This window comes from Castanea sativa, chromosome 2 (genome assembly GCF_040712315.1).
Source record: "Castanea sativa cultivar Marrone di Chiusa Pesio chromosome 2, ASM4071231v1".
Lineage (NCBI taxonomy): Eukaryota > Viridiplantae > Streptophyta > Magnoliopsida > Fagales > Fagaceae > Castanea > Castanea sativa.
The window spans coordinates 34,735,470-34,754,836 of record NC_134014.1 but is presented as its reverse complement, the minus strand read 5'-3'; the positions used below and the strand labels follow the sequence as shown (position 1 = coordinate 34,754,836).

Sequence of the window (19,367 nt, the reverse complement as noted above, 5' to 3'; positions counted from 1 at the left end):
ACAACCAATTTTACACTTATTTTTACACCTATTCGACATAATTCAAAGTGACTAATGGAAAAAAAAAATAACAAGTTCACGTGAAAGCGACAAATCTGTCACAAATCTGCCTTAATGGTAATCCTAAAATCACTCTTATATCCACAATAGATAGATTCTAGGTTGTCAATTCTCAATCTTATTAACATTTAGAAAATTCTAGAATTATAATTTTTTTTTTACAACTAAACTAGTAAAAATTTACCATATAAAAAATTAGTAAAAATATTATAAAACTATTTGTCTATTAAATAGTAAGTTGTAGCCTGCATTTTATTCATTTTACTTATATTTTTTGGGTTAGGAGTAGGACTTAGGAGTATAAAATTTTGTGAGCGCAGTTGCATGAGGTGAGAGAATGTCACAATCCTAGATAACCTTCTTTAAGTGAAAAGAACGTTTTCGCTGTCGATTTGGACAATGAGCCCCAACTCTACGGCTGTGTTTGGTTTAGGTGGAATAAAAATACATTTTCAACTTGTTTTGTCTATTCAGTTTTAAAAATTAGTAGTTTGCTGTATCAAAGCAAGTAAAGCAACCGACGTTTGAGTTTCAGATTGGGGCCTCAACCAGCTCCAAGTCTCCAACATTCATCAACCAAACGCAGCCTAGTTGGTATTTCAGTTGAGTCCCGAAAGTCTTTGTGTTTGGTTACAAAGTTGAAAATATTCTGGAAATTCGATAGAATTCGTCAAATTGTGAACTACTTGTGTAATTCTGGTCAAGTTATAGTGGGATTTTGTTGCACAACGGGGCCAAATTTGGAAAAAAGAAAAAGAAACCGACACAGCCAAAAACAATAAACTATCAAATCCAAGACGAGAGCTTTTTTTCTTCTTCTCCTCTGCACTTTACTGCACTGCACTGCAAACGGAGCTAATGAAGAATCTTCCATAGATCGCAAACATTCCTTGAAAATGACTGTGAAATCTGAACCCCAAGGTGAATATCTCTCTCCTTTTCTCTTTCTCTGTGTCTGTTTGTGTCTTTGTTTGTTTTTATTTTTTTGCAATGGCATTGAATAATCAGAAGAAAAAAAAATGTGGTAACATGAGAGGAAGACTTTTGACAGTCTGTAATTGGGGACCATCTTAGAAAGATACAAACTTTCCATTTAATTAACAGGACCCATTATTTGTTTGTCACAGGGAAAACAATAAAAATAAGGCTTTTTGTTATATTATATGTTGAGTATTGTATATGTATATGTATATGTATATGTATGTTTTGATATGAAGAATACAGGGTTTCATGGTGGAGACAAAACACTGAATAAAATAGGTGGTTGAATTAGCATTGGCCCATGATTAGTTTTGTTGATGCAGAAGCTGATTGTGGATGATAAAAAGTTTGTGTGGCCCTAAATGTTCTGACAAGCCCAACCTTGCTTTTTTATTGTAGTAGGAACCGTCATGCATTGATAGAACAGACTTAGAAAAGTAGTGGGGAGGTGAAGAAAGGAGACAGTGATAGGTGGTGTTTATTGGAATTATTTTAATTTCTTGATATATGGTCTCAATTTTGAAACTTTTTTGGAGGTGAGACATGGGAGCAGCTGGTGGAGAGGAGATAACGCAAGGGCCAAGAGGCCGTGAGGAGAGAATATACGTTTCAGTTCGGCTGAGGCCGTTGAACGAGAAGGAGATTGCGAGGAATGATGTGTCGGAGTGGGAATGCATCAATGACAGCACTATCATATACAGGAGTAACCTTTCAGTTTCTGAGCGGTCCATGTACCCAACTGCATATACATTTGGTAAGGAAGTGCTAAAAGTACATTTTGGTGTAATTTGGTTAATGCATCTTCTGGGTCCTATTCATCAAATTGTGTCCATTTTGACATACAATTGATGCCGCCCTCATACTTTTGCTGTTATTTATACCCAATTTCAGTCAAATCTACTGGATAATGGAAGAAAATCTTGCTTGAATTGATCTCCATTTTAGGAGCTTAAAATATCTGTGTGATTTCCTATTTTGTCTTTGTTTTCTTTGTGAAATTCATTCTATTTAGCTGATTCTGACTTATAAGTTTCGAACTTGGCCACACTGATATGATAAACTCTTTTCAGATGTTAAATTGGGTTCCTGTTTCGATTAGGTTTTATTAGAAAAAGCATTTTGTATGAACGATATGTCTGCAACATCTGACTGACACGGATTTAATTTTTTAATTTTCTACTTATTTGATCTACGTTCTTTTGTTTGGCTACTTTTTGCTTCTAGACAGAGTATTTAGGGGTGACTGCTCTACAAGGCAGGTATATGAAGAAGCAGCCAAGGAAGTTGCACTTGTAGTAGTCAGTGGTATAAATGGTGAGTATGTTCTCCTTCTATTTCTTTCTCACTATTCCTGTTTCATGAACTTTGCTTGAACTCCAACAATATCTGCATTGTTCTTTCTGATAACCTGTCTTTCAGCAAGTATTTTTGCATATGGACAAACAAGCAGTGGAAAGACGTATACCATGAGTGGAATTACTGAGTATGCTGTAGCAGATATATATGACTACATAGAGAAGGTAATTAAAACATTAGGATTGATATCTCTTTTTTTTAGTTATGCATTTCCTTATTTTCCTTGGGTTCCATTAATCTTTTGAAATTATGTGGATTTGTAGCACAAGGAAAGAGAATTTCTTCTGAAGTTTTCTGCTATGGAGATTTACAATGAATCTGTCAGGGACCTCCTAAGTGCAGATAGTACCAATTTGAGGCTTCTTGATGATCCAGAGGTGAATATCATTTTTGATATGCTAAGTACTGTAGAAGTAAGGTTCTTTGCACTAACAATTTGCTAACTTGATAGAGAGGGACTGTTGTTGAGAGACTTGCAGAGGAAACGATCAGGGACTGGAGCCATTTTAAAGAACTTCTATCTGTCTGTGAAGGTGAGCAATGAGGATGCTTCAAACTAGTCCTTCACTGAATGACTGCAGTTATAAACAACATCCTAATTTATCTTTGCAGCTCAAAGACAAATTGGGGAGACATCCCTGAATGAAGCAAGCTCTAGATCTCATCAGATTCTCAGAATGGTATGACCAATTTCATTACAAATTTTGGACTGTTCGCCCTCCTGATAGTTTCTAGTACTTTGTTTCACAAATTATTGTGTTTGTGTCAGACAATTGAAAGTTCAGCACGCGAGTTTCTTGGCAACGACAAGTCAAGCTCCCTTACCGCTACTGTGGTATGAATTGTTAACGTTTTACTTTGTTTCAGAGGAGAGAGAGAGAGAGAGAGAGAGAGAGAGAGAGAGAGAGAGAGAGAGAGAGAGAGAGAGAGAGAGCAACAATGATAATTTTTTTAATTTTTAATTTTGCTACAGAATTTTGTTGACCTTGCGGGAAGTGAGCGTGCATCTCAGTCATTGGCAGCTGGTGCAAGGTTGAAAGAAGGTTGCCACATAAATCGCAGTTTGTTAACTCTGGGAACTGTTATTCGTAAGCTCAGGTGTGCTGGCCTTGCTTTCTCTCAAAATTTTGACCTTTGGCTGAAGTTCATATTTTTTCCCCTGCCTGTGCCTTAAACTTATTTATTTTCATTAATGAATGATTAGCAACGGAGTTCTATTTGTGAGAATTTTCTGGTGATGCTTTAGAATCAAGAGTAATTATGAAAGATAGATGAATTTAATTAGTGTGGTTTGCAGTTTTTTTTATACACCTCAATTTTTAAGTCTGGCTTTATGATCTTTTGACCTTAATTGAATTTGCCAGTGGAGTATTAACAGCAACCACATAACAGAGTTCGTGAACTTTAGGTCAACGTTGTAGACAGTTATCAGGCTTATTACAAACAAATTTAATGCTTAATGAAACTGTGAACCATGTGAAAGGATTGAATGCAATACACTTCCTATCAATTCATTCATAGTTAGCAAATCTATGCATTGTCAGAGTATACAACTTCAACCATAAACTTAAAATAGAAAACATAGTCGCCACTTTAGGAGAAGATGATATTGTTTTGCATTGCTATAATGTGCACAATAGACAACATGATGCCCTCTAATAATATGAGTAAGATGCATTAAATCCTCTTCTCTGATAATTGCTTCTCTCATCCAAATGTTTTTTCCGCTGTCTTTCTTTCATGGTAGCCATTGATTAAATCATTTGAGTAGTTATAATTTTCAGCTTTTGTCATAAAATTTCTTCCCTTAACTTTGATCACAATTTATCAAACATGGATATATAGTGCAATCAAGTAGCTCATTGCTTTGATATGATTTTGAATACTAAGGTACTGATTGTTATGGACTTTCTAGAAACTACTCAAAATTGTTAATGCAATTTTTATAAGGAACCTTGTGCATGTTTAGCCCCTGCGCACCCCCCCCCCCCCCTTTTCTCTTCTCCTTTTTTTCCTTTCTGATATGTTCTTTTAGTGGTTGTGTGATTGTAGCCTAGCTTGGAATGAACAGGTCACTATATATACTAATAGAATTAACTTTGACATTGGGTGCAGCAAGGGAAGAAATGGACATATTCCATTTAGAGATTCGAAGCTAACCCGCATACTGCAGTCCTCTTTAGGAGGCAATGCTAAAACTGCCATCATCTGTACCATGAGCCCTGCACGTAGTCATGTTGAGCAATCAAGAAACACTCTCTTGTTTGCAAGTTGTGCTAAAGAAGTGTCAACTAACGCACAGGTCAATGTAGTCATGTCTGATAAAGCACTGGTAAAGCATTTGCAAAGAGAATTGTCTAGACTGGAAAGTGAATTGAGAAGTTCAGGAACAACTTCTGTCACATCTGATTCTTCTTCATTACTGAGAGAAAAGGATCTTCTGGTTGAAAAGGTAATGAATAGATGCCTTTTGGGTCAAGTGTTGTCTATATGTAATATTAACCACTCACTCTTTCCATTAGTATCCAATGTGGGATTTCACTCACATGTGTATTCCCAACAATATCAAATTTAGCTTTCTTCTAAATCCCAGAGTACCATTGATGTCCTTTTCCTTGAAATAAAGATAAATTCTTACCTTTTAATATTTTATCACACTTGGTGGTATATGTCAAAAACTATATGCACTGATGGAAACCTTATTAGAGCTGGCAACCTATGTAAGCATTATCTGTTCGTTCAACTGTGTTCATCTTGCCATAACTGATTCATATATTTCTATAGGTTGTATGATTTTAAGTGATACCCAGAATTTCTAAGATTTACCCTTGTCCTTTGACCCTTTTTTTTTGGCATTTAGAGCTTTGAAGTCACAAAGATGCATGAAAAAGATCAGATTAGTCCCATAACTCACTGTAACTTTATCTAGTCCTGCTCCTGATTCTTCGGAATTCCAGTTCAGCTATTGTTAGTATGTGATTAAATTATCATGAACAACAATGAAAACATATAAAACAGGGCCAAGAGAGCATAAGAGAGGAGTGGCAAGCATGACTCGGAAAATAAATCTACTGAAGAATCTAAAAGAAAGGAAAACAGTAGAAGACCAAGACAATAATTTAGTTTTCAAGTTGAATTGATTTCTGAAGTTATCTTTTGATTAATAAAATCTATCTATGTATCCCATACTTGTTATTTTATTCTGAAAATATTTCATTAGAGCCTTTGGTCACTCTTTCTTCTTTCCTCCTTTTTTGTCCCCTTATAGTGGTTGTTTCTTTCATCTCCGTAAGAACTGCCTGCTGTCATATTTATGCTGAAAAGTCACTAATTGACCTCTTGACAGAGGCTCAAATATCTAGCCAACATTTGAAGTGATCCTTTTGTGTGTACCCACCACCTTTTTTTGGGGGGACCCAGGGGGCGGAGGTGGGGTGGAGGTGCGAGTATGCTCTGGGATGTATGATCTAACTATGAGTTGATGCATTTCTTTAGAGGCATAGGTACATTTTTGCCATGCATGCAACGGGAAGCATTAATTTTATTGCCTAAAACCTTGAATTGTTGTGCTATTTTTTGTTTTCCCATCATGCAGCTGAAGAAAGAGGTCAAAGAGCTGACTTTGCAACTAGACCTTGCTCAGGCTCAGATTAAGGATCTGCTACAACTGGTTGGTGATGATAGACCTGCATTAGTACCGGTATGTCTAGTAGAACTAAAGCACCCTTTAACCTTGAGGTACTTTCTTAATCCTTAGTTTTTGTCCATCTTTTTCCAGGCAGATCCAAATCATCTTTACCCCAAATTGCGAGTGCGAACTTCATGGGACTTTGAAAATCAAATATCTGAGACGGCCATTTTGGCAGATCCTAATAGCTTAGATGATGGCCATTCAGACGGACACAGTCAGAGTAGTTCTGATGATAACTTGTTTCAAATTCCTCATTTCCAAGAGAAGCTCTTGCAAGCCATTTCCCCCCCACCCCCTTCAGTTAATATTCCTAATTTTGTTGGAACTCATCAGTATCAAGAGGAAACAGAAGAACAGACTGATGAAAAATCAGAGGACCTTTGTAAGGAAGTTCGATGCATTGAGATGGAAGAATCAAGCACAAAACTATATGAAGATTCAATCCCAAATAGATATGTAAAGTCAAATATATTAGTATATTCAAGCCCAAACAGATATGTAAACCCAAATACGTTGTCTCCCACAGAAAACACAGCTACCTCAGGAGTGATGGTGGTCGATAATGGAGGTAGCACAAATCAAGAATTGGGGTCACCCATATTGAAAGAAGATAAAGGGTTGAATAGCTTTCTTCCAGATTTTGCTGTTCAATCCCCTGAAAAGCCATCTCCATGGCTGATGGAAAAAGATGCGCCTAGCTCTAGATGCTTGAGATTAACTCGGAGTAGAAGTTGTAAAGCAAGTCTTATGACTAGTTCTTCACCTTGGTTTGAAGAGGTGGAAAAGCACGAGAACACACCACCAATTTGGTTTGAGAGAGCCTTCACTGGAAGACCTGAGGGTTTTCAGATGAAACTTGCTACCTTGAAGTATGATGCCATCATTGACAAGTTATCCAGAAGTAATTCTCATACTTCAGGGGGGAGAGCTGCTGTTGATGAACCTGAAATGCAGGATGCCAAAAGTTCATCTGATCAGAATAGTCTCAGCAGAAGTACTTCAATTACCGGAATGAGTGGAATGGCCGATTGTCAGTGTGAGACTCAACATTCTGATCATGCGGTGAGTGTTTATTGAACACCAAATATATAACATGATATCCAACAAGAATCTAAAAATCTAATGGACAATTTAGTGACATGGGCCTTATCAATATTTCCTTAACAGGAAATTTCTGAAAGATCAGTTTCTTTTGAAAATATAGCCACCATCATTTGTTTAACATGGATATTCATGCCTGGTAGGTACTGGAGATGGAACCAAAGCCCACAGCTTGCATAAAGAATGTAAAAGATGTTGGCTTGGATCCTATGCAAGATGATACAGGTAGTCCTTCAAGATGGTTTCAAGAATTCAGGAGGCTCCAAAAGGAGATTATCGAACTCTGGAATGCTTGCAACATCTCATTGGTTCACAGGACCTACTTCTTCCTGTTGCTATTTAAAGGTGATCCAGCTGATGCTATTTACATGGAAGTAGAGCTTAGGAGGCTCTCCTTCCTTAAGGACATCTTTTCGAGAGGTTCTCAAACTGTGGAAGATGGTCGGACTCTAACACCCAGATCAAGGTAATATTGATAACATCTTGTCTAAGAGGTTTGTTTGTCAAATTCATTTACTTTTGGTTTTGCCATAGAGAATTTAAACTTGTCATTCATGAACAGCTTGAAGGCTCTACGACGTGAGAGGCAGATGCTGTGCAAGCAAATGAAGAAGAGGCTGTCTAAACAAGATAGACATAACCTCTACCTTAGATGGGGTATTGGGTTGAATACAAAGCATAGGAGGTTGCAGTTGCTACACCGACTGTGGACAGACACAAAAGACATGGACCACGTTGCAGAGAGTGCCTGTGTTGTTGCAAAGCTGGTTGGTTCTGTTGAGCCAGAGACGGCGTTCAAGGAAATGTTTGGGCTCAACTTTACACCCCGACCCTCAAGCTGTCGTAAACATCATCGTTGGAAACCCAATGTGAAGTCTATCCTGTAAGCTTGTTTCTGGATCACCATATGGAAATTCGGGTGGATGTGATTCCTACCGCTCCATTTTATATAGTTGATTATCAGTTTACAGAAAATTTCCACGATGTATAAATCTGACCCTGATTGCAATTGAATGTAAAAAAGCTTGTAAGTTGTTCAGGTTAATAGTATGTGTAACAGTAATCCCATGCTTTCCTCCTTTCCTGTAAATCAGCCTTCTCTGATGACTAATAATCAGGGTGGTAACATGAGGGAGAATATACGGTTTCTTACCAATAATATTGAAGTTTCTTGATGTCAAAATTTTTTCATATACATACATTCTCCTTCTGGACATGCTTTTCCTAAAATACATCAGTGATCAGACGAAAAGTATGGTATTAATTAAATAGGTTCTAGTTAACTCCTAACCTATCTATAAAAATAAGTAAACCCATGGTATTAATGGCTTGGCCTACCAAGAGCTTTAAAATTTAACGGACACATCTTCATGTTACCAACAGAGACGTCGAGAGTTTCTTCCTCATTGCAATTATCAAAATAAAGGTCTGGCCATGCATAGATCCATAGATTTTAGCATGTAGAAGGTAAGTTGGGCTCTGTTATATGAAAGTTAAGATGAGAGACTTCTCATGGACCTACATGATATAAGAGTGGGTAGGTTTCCTCGAGAAAGCGTATAGTTAAATTATTTTTAGCAATGACCCAATTCCTTGCATGGTGTATTTAATTTATCCGTAAGTTTATTCGTATGGTCACTATCCAAATTTGTTATATCCCACCTTAGATTCAAGTATCTTAAAGTCAGATTTGAAATTTGCTTGTTTACTAAGCATAGAGCTCTTTGCTATCTTCCTTACAAATAGTGATCTTTTTCTATACAGGGTGCTTTTGATCTATCTTAAAGATTCCTTCTTTACTGGAATTTCTCACTCCGTTGATCTTTGCTATGACTTTAAATTGTAGTGACTTTTAAAAAATGTATCTCTAATATTGTTGTAAGCTCTAGCTATTTGCAATTATTCATTGCAAACAATTCTCCATTGTTTTCAAGTAATAAGATGGATAAAAAACCCAAATCAAAAGTGAAAATTGTGAACAAGTATTTTTACCTTGGTTAGACAAAGTCTGTTCTTATGCCTATATATATGCCAAATTTCCACTTAAATCTGTTTCCCCTGATCTCTAATGGCCTGTTTGGGAGTTTAGAGAAGGAGGAGAGTAGAGGGGAGTAGAGGGGAGGGGAGTAGTGGAAAGGAGAGTAGAGGAGAATGATTACCCTCCACCTTGTTTGGATGTTTTTATAATTAATAAGGGGGAAGGGAGTAATTAGCCCTTCCCATTGTTTTTAACATTGTAATTTTATAAATATAATAAGGGTAAATTAGGTAATTTACTTTATCAATAATTTTATATGCTCTACTCTCCCTCCAAATCTCTCCAATTTGGGGGAATTAAAAATGAGGGGGTTGGAAGTAGTTGAAACCCCTTCAAACCCCTCCAAACCCCTCCCCCTCCTTCCTTAAAAAACTCCCAAACAAAGTAATTGAATTACTCCCCTTCCCTCTACTCTACTCCCCCTCATTTTTTAAACATCCAAACAGGCCATAAAGAAAATTGAAGTCTCTATTAGAGATGACCAAAGTATTTGCCTTGCGCGCATGGGTGTCAATTAACATTTGATGAGCCTTAACTAATATTTGACCATTCGATTGGATTGATTTTGGTGCTACATTAAAGATCCTAAAATTCCCTTCAGCTTTTATGAGGAAATATCAGGTTTGTATTGAATGAGATATCTCTAAATCAACGAAGTCACCTATTTTACAATTAATTTATGAAAAGTCTACATACTTTGCTCTGGAAAGTATACATGAATTTCATTGAAAAATTTAATATAATTTCCATGGAAAATTAGTCCTTAAACTGCATTTTGGCTCTTTTTTAAGACACGTGTCATGATTCCTTTAAAAATTGAGAGAAATTACATTTTACTACCTTAAATTATACCTCATGTTACACTTTGTACCCTAAACTTTTCGAATGTATGTTTTGCACCCTAAACTATGACCCTTATTACACTTTACACCATAGCGTTAAGTTTGCTATTATCTTAGATGAAAATTCAAAGTTTAAGGTGTAAAGTGTAATAAGAAGTATGGTTTAGGGTGGTAGAGTGTAATTTATCTTTTGTTTTTAAAGTATTGAGAAAATGAGCAATTAGGTCTTTTCACTTTATATCATATTATTCCATCTAAGTTAACAACAAACTTAATATTGGGGTTCAAAGTGTAACAAGGGTCATAATTTAAGATGCAAAAAGTGCATTCGGAAAGTTTATGGTGCAAATTGTAACATGAGGTATAGTTTAAGGTTATAAAATAAAATTTTTCCTAAAAATTGTGTCCTAAATTGATTGATGAATTTATCTTATTTTTCATACATTACGTGCCATCATTTTATTAGGTCCAATTGCTTTTGAAATATTTCTCATGTTTTATCACATTTGTCCCATGGCCTTTATCAAATCATGCATATGATTTTCCGGAAAGACCAATTAATTGCTAATTAAGTCCATGTTTTAATCCTTGCATATATATGTTATATTTTGGGATTCCATTGAAGTCATGTGACAATCTCAATTGCTTCACATGACATTCTCATATTGTGCCACATGCCCCTTCTTCTAGTATATTCCCATAAGCTGGCACAAGCTTGTGACTAGGGGTGTTCACCAAAATGCATAAACCGCAAAAATCGCAAAAATCGCACCAAAACTGCTTGCAAAATGGCATAACCGCACCACACCGCAAGTAACAGTGCACCGCACCGCACCACATCGCATGGTGCAGTGCGGTTTACGGTTTTACAATAAAAAAACCGCACCGCACTGCATCCTCTTTATATATTAATATATTTAATTATTTTTAATATTAAATATAATATTAATAGTTTAATAACCCTAGTTTTCAAAAAAAAAAAAATTGATAACCCTAGCAAGTGTTGATTAGGAAAGCCAGCCCAAAATAAAGAAAAACTAGCTCCATAGTTTAAAACTTGAACCAAAACAAAGGGAAAAATTAGTTTTGGACTGGGTAGAAAAAGCCCAAAATTTGAAAAATATACCAACTTCAAATAATTCAAATCGCATTTTATACATCGCACCTCATATGTGACTGCAAAAATGAGGTGTGCAGTTATGGTTTTGACTAAACTTTAAACACCACACTGCACCGTACACGTGACCGCAAAAATAAAGTGCGGTGCAGTTATGGTTTTAGCTAAACCGCACCACAATGTGCGATGCTAAAAATGGCCCAAAACCGCACCGCATCATACCGCGAACACCCCTACTTGTGACATCATTTTTGTCATCTTCTCCAAATGGGGCAAGGTGGCAACCCATTGTTGCCCTAGCCTCCACTACAAATTCTCCCACTTTCCATTCTCAGCATTATTAATCCTCAAACTCAAAACCCTAGGCGGAAAACCCTACACAATCACATGGTCTGCAGAGGATTTTCTCTCTGGCATCCCCATTCCCATCTCACCAACATTTCCATCTACGTACCTTCATTTTGAACCAGAAAAAAAAAAAAAAACCCTTTTAACCTCACAAAGAACCCTACTATCACCTTGACCAAAACCTAACACAAACCAACTCCCCCCCTAGTTTCCTCACATACCTGACAATCTCAACACACAACCCCTTCATCAACCATCATTGCAATACCCTCAAACCCCAAAACAGAACCCAAAAAGCCCCATAGAAAACTCACAAAATCTCTCTTTACCTAAGCCAAAAACACAATAGAAATCTCCCTTTTTTCCACTTACAACTAGGCAAGACTTCAAACGCTTAATAGAATCTTCTGGGAAATACTTCACAAGGAACGCACACTCATCAACAAATTTCAATAGATTTTCCTAAAGGAAAATAAACTAACTTTCAAGTGTCATTTTGAAGGAGTGTTGCCATCTCTTCTACCATAATTGACTTCCAACCTATAATAGACATTACATCCTAGACAAACTTATGGTCCATAAAAAAAAAGAAAGAAATATATATATATATATATATATATATATATATATATATATATATATATATATATGTGTGTGTGTGTGTGTGTGTGTGTGTGTGTGTGTGGGCCATAAAAAAAAAGAAACATATATATATATATGTGTGTGTGTGTGTGTGTGCACGCGCGAATTTGGAATTGTTTACATTTTGACCTTTTATATTTTAAAATTTTCATTTTAATTTACGAAGGGCCAAATAGAATACTTAATCAAACATGAATGACTAAAATGAAAATAACTTGGCTAAAATGTATTTTAGCCTTTTGGATTCAAAAATTTATATATGGCCCCCATAGAAATGAAAACTAGACATTTCAAATTGAAAGTTCGCCTAAATAATTTAAAAAATAAAATGGTCACTTGACTCATATGTGTTTAACATTATAGTTTGATATTGAGATCCAAAGTTTTTTTTTAGAGAGTTTCAACCTATTGCGTCTGCTCCTGATAATAGCTCTTTATTATCAGACCAAGACATCAATCAGTTTTTGGTGTAGGCGGGGATTGAGCTCCAGATCTTTTATACAACTATCAGAGACTTTACCAACTGAGCTAATTGGAACCCACGAGATCCAAAGTTAAATGTTTGAGATTTGGGGTTTTGAGTGATGCCACTGTTTAGCTCTACCAAAAGGATTATTTGGATTTTTATTTATTTATTTATTTGTCTATATATGTTTTTTTATTAAACTTTTTTTTATGATTTTATTTCTTTTTTACTTCATAACTCTAACTGACTTTTTAGTAAAAAGAATATTGGACATATAATTAATTATGATACATATGACATTCAACTTTTACTTACTCCTTTAGTTTATTCTAAAAAGTTATGAATATTTTTAAAACTTGGTATTGCAACAAAATTAAAGATAACTTTTTTTAACAGATTTTTTAATTTAGTACATTGAAAGAAACGTTATGCATTATTTACTAGAGAATCAATCATAATTGACTTTCGTAATTTAAAATAATGTTGAGTTTCATTTATTAGATGACAAAATGATTGAGTAGAAATGTATTAATAAATGGTCATTTTAGATATATTCTTTATTTTTATATTGAATAGTTGTTAGTTTTTATTTTTTATATATTAATTTCAAATTTCAAATATCAAATTTTAGTAAATTTTTTTATTTTTGAATGGTCAATTTTTTTTTCATGCTTTGTCCCCCTAAAGAAAAATCATGATTCCATCTCTGGCTTGTTTAGTCTATATTTTGACCCTTTCTTTAAAAAAATTAAAATTAAAATTAAATTTAGACTCAAACTTTGCTCATTTGCAAAATAAAAGAAAAATAACTAAGCCTTTTGCCAATCATTTATGATAAGTCAAAAATATATTGACCCATTGTGAAATATTAATTGATTAATTAGTAAAGTTTATTAATTAATCAAATTAACATGCAATGTACGTGGCAGCACAAAAAAATCACCAAATAACTAAATATGCAGCGGAAATTAAATAACACGGTGATTTATTTACGAATGGGGAAAACCTACACGGCAATAACCCCACCGGTTGATTTTAAGGTTACCACTCCTGAGAATTCACTATTATCACAACAAATGGTTACAAGTAAAGGAATCCCGGTACCTTATACCAACCTACAGTTGAACTCTTACTCAATACCCAATTGGACTTGTTCTGTAGTGACAATCTCTCTTTGTATTGCACGGCTCCCAGTACGTGACCAACCAATAGATGCGCGGATCCCAGTACGTGACTTGATCACCAACTTGAGAAGGATGTTGGCTGCAAAGTTCTTATGTTTATCACACGATGAAGATCACGAAGTTGTTTGGTCACAAAACCCTATAGTGTACAAACACAGCAGCTTCTTCAACAGAAAGAAGAACTAGGGCGAACCAGGTTTCCGATCACACTTTTCTTCACACTTGTGGAATTGTGCTTTTGTGCAACTGTGCAACTTGTGACGACCCTTAAAATAATTCTTATATATGTTTAGGGTTGTGAGAAAAGAAAGCTCAAACATACATTCACGGATTGGATGAAAAACAGCTCTGAAAAGCTGAGTTTCATAAACCTCGATAGATAGTCATCTATTGAGATAGCTGTTAAGCTGCGGGTTTCAGCAGCTTTTAAATCTCGATAGATACTAGCTGTCGAGATTTAAAATCCAGCACTTTCTTATTTGATTCTTGGACAGATTTGCATAGCTTTAACACTTAAATTTGAAACCTCGTTTCTTGAAATATTAAACACGTCCTAGATCTACCAAAATACAAGTAAAATGCATTTTGCCAAAGGATTAGCTAATAAATAAAATGTTGACATATGTTCCTAACATGAATCACATATGTTCTAACAATTTACAATCTTATGCAGGGCAGTGAGCTATTTGCTACTCCTTACAAAAGTTGAGTTTTTCTTGATTTGCAATGATCCTACTTAATTTACCGGGTGCTTAATTTGCACTCTGCTGATGAGCCGGATATCAGTAGAGTGCAAATTTGTATTCGTTCTAATTGTTTCGCTTCCTTGCTGTTGCAGCCAGAATTCTTCTCTATTCCCTTCCTATTGTTTGCATTGGAGTACGCTTTTCCAAAACTCAAAAGTGTTGTACCTCAACTGTCTCCTTCTAATGTTATCAGTGGAGACGGGAATCAAATCCCCCTAGCTCCCCTCCTGTAATTATTAAACTGAAAAAAGAAGAAGTAAGATTTGCGTTTGTTTCACTTGTGTAATGATCATTGTTTTAGGGCTTGTTTATTTGTTTTTTTCTTCCCTTTTCTTTTTCGAATGGATGTCAGGAATAGCTAGCACATTACAAGGCCTAGCAAAATATCGATGGCATATTGACTCAAATTTTTTACATATTGACACTTTTCAAATTTTTTGTTTTATTTTGAATTTTTGTATTTTTAAAGGATAAATTCATGATTTTTTTTTATTATAAGAATTGACATTTCTTTAGATGAAGACGATTACAACTAGGATTGGGTCTTCCAAAATTATCGATCTGTAATTATTTATTTTGAAAAAAAAATTATTTTTTAATGACTATAATTTTCACGATTTTCTCTTATAGGATCTCTTAATGTATATATGTATGACCATAATGATATTTCAATTGAACAAAAATAAATGAGAAGTAAGATTTCAATTGACTCCTATTACTCTTCTCAAGGACCAATCTAAATAAATAAATTTTAATTCCATGCATTTATAACTACTTTGAAATCTTTTTTTTAACAAATAAAAATAAATTTTTATTATGACTAGATCAAAAACTCAAAATTTCACCTAGAAAGTGACCACTTTGCCATTGAATTCTATAATGACCCATGATGATGTTGTCTGTTTGTTTAGACCCCTTAAAGCAGATTGTTTAACCTAATATATTAGTCAAGTGATTACTTAGGTTAATTATTTAGATCTAAGTTAAACAATAATAAATCGTATCATACAAAGCAGCGAAAAGTAAATAACACTATGATATGATGATTCAGGAAAACCAATGAAATCAACAGTTTCAAGGTAAAAACTTAGGGAGGATTTGACTTATTTATCCTCAAGGTAAAACAAATCTACTATAAGATAATAGAAGTTTTTACAATCAGATTTAACTTTAAATCTATTGCTACCTCAAGTAGTAACTTACTAATATGACCACATGCAAGCTCCGAATCCACAGACTCCTTGTCTTTTTGGACTTACTACAACACAAGCACTCACGCTTGTGGCTTTGAGATCTCACTTAAAGATTTAGCAACACAAATTCTTCAGTTTGTGACTACAAGATCACCCTTGAAGGTTTAGATCATCAACAGTTGTTGATCTTGTTACAGCAACTTCAGATCTACCAGATTTGATGATATAAGAATGATTTCTGGTAGTAACTTTGAAAGAGGAAGGCACAATACCTTTTAGATTTCACAAGAGCACTTTCAAAGTCTCTACAAAACGTGCCTTAGGGTTTCCTTAAATACTATGTGAAAAAGATTTGAAACCCTAATCACTTAATGGGCCAATGGGCTATTGGGCTTAATTAAAATTTTGCAAAATCTAATTTTCTGCGATTTTCGATCGGTTGGATCTAATTTTCGATCGGTCAGGCTTCATAGAATTTGAACTCTCCTTTCTGCAACTCGAATGTTCTTATATTTTGACTTGTAGTACATTGAACATTGTCTAATAAACTCTATAGACTCTAAGATCTATATCTAGACAAGTTTGTGATCATAGTTTGCCAATAGTTCTAAACGTTTAGAACCTAAAAGATGTGAATTTTATCCTAGGTCAAATTTGGACTTTTCTTTAAAAGAAATTCCTCTTTTCAAATATCCTGCACTCTAATAATGTGTTTTTAGGCTGTCAAAATCGAGATCCTATATAGGATCGTGGGAGGTAAGTGGGATCGTAGATCGTAGAATTGGATCGTGAATCGTAAGATCCTACATTATTTGAGAAAAAAACAAGAAATACAGATTGACATGTTAAATAATCACATAAATTATACATTAATTTATTTATAAAAAACCAAAAATTTGCATCCATTTGATGTAATTACCATACAACACTACATCCATTTGTAAATATCATTTAAAGAGACCAAAAACTTTAAACAGACCAAAAACTTTAAACATGACACTCTATTGGAATGTTATTTTTAATTGGATCCAACTGACACTCTATCTCTCTACATTTATCAGAATAGCAAAACTTAGTCTATTAGGATGCTATTTTTCATTTGGGTCCAATTGAGCCTTTTGTCAAGTTAAAGAAAATTGCAAGAAACCAGAATCATTTGATATCGTCAAAATCGTAAGATCCTACCAATTCTGAATGATTGCAAAGATCCTTGAAAGATTCGAATCATTTTTGGGCAGGTGGGATCATAAAATTGTAGGGTTGTAGGATCCAGATCGGGATTTTGACAACTATAATTTTACTATATTTGCATCATTTTAAGACTAAAACATTTCAATCTCCCAAATATATGAAAGGTGAATAGACTCTTCATTTATCTCTTTATTAAAATTAAAATCTTAGGCTTAAAAATACATTGATCTGCCCTGCATGTCACTGGCCCAATATAAATATATATATATATATATATATATATATATATATATATATATATATATATATACACATTAAATTTAAGTCTTTTTTTATATATAATTTGCAATTTATTGAAATACTAAGAAAAAGAACCAGTGGGATAATCAACCTTACAAATAGCTGAAATGGCCTGCGGAAGATTATCCTAATTAAAAAAACGCAAGAAACATTAGAAATTAAAGTAAACTTGGCGGCGGCGTGGGAAGCAGAATTACAAGTTCTCTGGACTCAAATGGCATGGGCAGCAGAATTACAAGTTCTCTTGACTCAAATGATATATAATAAAGTATTTTTAGGGAAGATGATGAATTCGTCTCTCTTCTACAATAATTATATTATTTCTTGTTTATTTCAAAGATGAAGACTCTAAAAATAGGTGAACTCTCTTCTAGTAAAGTTTGTAGCTGCTCAAGTTAGGGTCGGCTTAGTCACAGTACTCCCAACCTCACTTTCTTGATTTTTTTTTTCCTTTAGGGTTATTGTAAAATTGATTGATTGATTTATAATGTAAAATTTTGCTGGATGATTAAATTTTGCTCTTAACTTCTTATGTCTAGCTAGCAACCTAATAATGGTCTTTCGCTGGCAAAAGAAGTAAGAAACTTTTGGCAATAGTTTTGAGAAAAATTTGAATCCCTCTCTAGTCTCTGTACATGTCTACCTTTGAGAAAATCTTATATTTACTTTGGGTTATATAAGATTTTTACCTTGTTTAGACAAAATCTGCTCAATTTTCTTGGTTTGTATTTTCTTATGGCTATATAGATGTCAAATATCCACAATTTTTTTCCCTCTCTAGATAAAACTGAAGGCTTAATCCGAGATAATGAAAGTTTAAGTCTTGAATCTTTTTACAAAGTGATCAACTAATTAATGACGGTGAAACATAGGTAATGGCCGGTCAATGAGACAAGTATTTTGTCTTCGGCGTCGATGTTAATGATAGTCTCAAAATCTCAACCCTTCTTCCTTGATATAATTTCTCAAATGTTATCAGAAATAGCTAGGAGTAGTAGAAAGTAGAAGCTATTGTATTAGGGTAGCTGAGCTAATTCTCAAACTTTACACTTTCTTTTAAAGGAAAATCCATTTCCACACTACATGCAATTTAGCAATCATGCATGAATCTATTATAGATATGTTTCTCACGGGAATAACTATTATACTAGTTATTATAGCCTCGACCATAATTGAGTTAGTGCTCTACGGTAGTCGTTTAATAATCTGGCTAGCTGTGTTGGAGACAGTACATCCTGAGCCAGATAGCAGCAAAGTGCAATTTTGTATTTGTTTTTTGTTTCGCTTCCTTGCTGCTGCTGACAGAATTCTTCTCTATTCTCTTCCTATTGTTTGCATTGGAGTATTCCTGAATTGTGTTTACTGTTGCTTCCATAATCGCTGCAATCACCAGCGTTGTTTGACAAAAACGATATTACAGTTCATCAGCTGATGGTGGATCATTTGTTCATTTATATTGTAACTATAGCCTGCAAATATTGTTGTCCATTATTTTGAAATAAATCTATGTGACATTTTCAGTTTCTATGCTGTTTTAGAAGTGAGGTACGTATATTTGCTTTCCCAAAGTGCATGTGTTGTTCTTCAACTGTCTCCTCCTATGTTCTCAATGGAGATAGGAATCAAATTGATCCCCCGCCTTTGCTATAACTAGTTGAAAACATGTGTGATATATGAGAAAACTTTGCCTAAAAGTAAGTTGGTCTCAAAATGAAACAATAAACTTGAATTCTATAAGATTTCAATCTTTACTATTTACATTTATAAGAATTGAGTAAGCGGGAATAGATTGAAAAAGATTCCTAGAAATGAATATCTAAATAAACATAAATTTCCTTTAGTAAGTAAAGTAAGTACATATGGTTAGCCCAAAAAAAATTATATATATATAAAGCAATATAAATCAGCAACTAAAAATTAAAAAGTAGAGTAGTACATATATAATTAAATAACTGAATGGAGTAACATTATTTACAGTAAAAAGATCACATATGGCATACCATTGCTTATGGATTTGATTGAATGAACATATTATTGACTTTGCCAATAAAATTCTGCTTTAAGCCGGACTATGTAAATACAACATGAAGCCTTTTAAAAAATTGGTGTGC

The 19,367-nt window shown here is 34.4% G+C and overlaps 1 protein-coding gene across 4 annotated transcripts; it reads left to right on the top strand.

The window, feature by feature from the left end:
- Positions 1-360: 360 nt before the first annotated feature.
- On the top strand, positions 361-8,372 carry LOC142625879 (kinesin-like protein KIN-7G). 4 transcript variants are annotated; one of them, XM_075799619.1, is made up of 14 exons: positions 361-981; positions 1,583-1,795; positions 2,266-2,355; positions 2,461-2,561; positions 2,661-2,774; positions 2,849-2,930; positions 3,010-3,077; positions 3,167-3,232; positions 3,371-3,495; positions 4,513-4,849; positions 5,993-6,097; positions 6,155-7,150; positions 7,333-7,655; positions 7,752-8,372. In XM_075799619.1, the coding sequence occupies exons 1-14, from the start codon at positions 957-959 to the stop codon at positions 8,074-8,076; spliced, it is 2,970 nt and encodes a 989-aa protein (XP_075655734.1). In that variant the 5' UTR covers positions 361-956; the 3' UTR covers positions 8,077-8,372. The 4 variants fall into 4 exon arrangements, with proteins under 4 accessions (XP_075655734.1, XP_075655735.1, XP_075655736.1 ...); XM_075799620.1 differs by having other exon boundaries at positions 366-981; positions 6,176-7,150; XM_075799621.1 differs by lacking the exon at positions 361-981 and adding an exon at positions 1,304-1,489.
- Positions 8,373-19,367: the final 10,995 nt, after the last annotated feature.

Excerpts from the sequence above, each read along its gene's own strand:
- LOC142625879 (XM_075799619.1), top strand. The coding sequence starts at position 957 with ATGACTGTGAAATCTGAACCCCAAG. Across the intron at positions 3,233-3,370 it reads GCTCCCTTACCGCTACTGTG|AATTTTGTTGACCTTGCGGG; the intron begins GTATGAATTGTT and ends ATTTTGCTACAG. Across the intron at positions 7,151-7,332 it reads CTCAACATTCTGATCATGCG|GTACTGGAGATGGAACCAAA; the intron begins GTGAGTGTTTAT and ends CATGCCTGGTAG.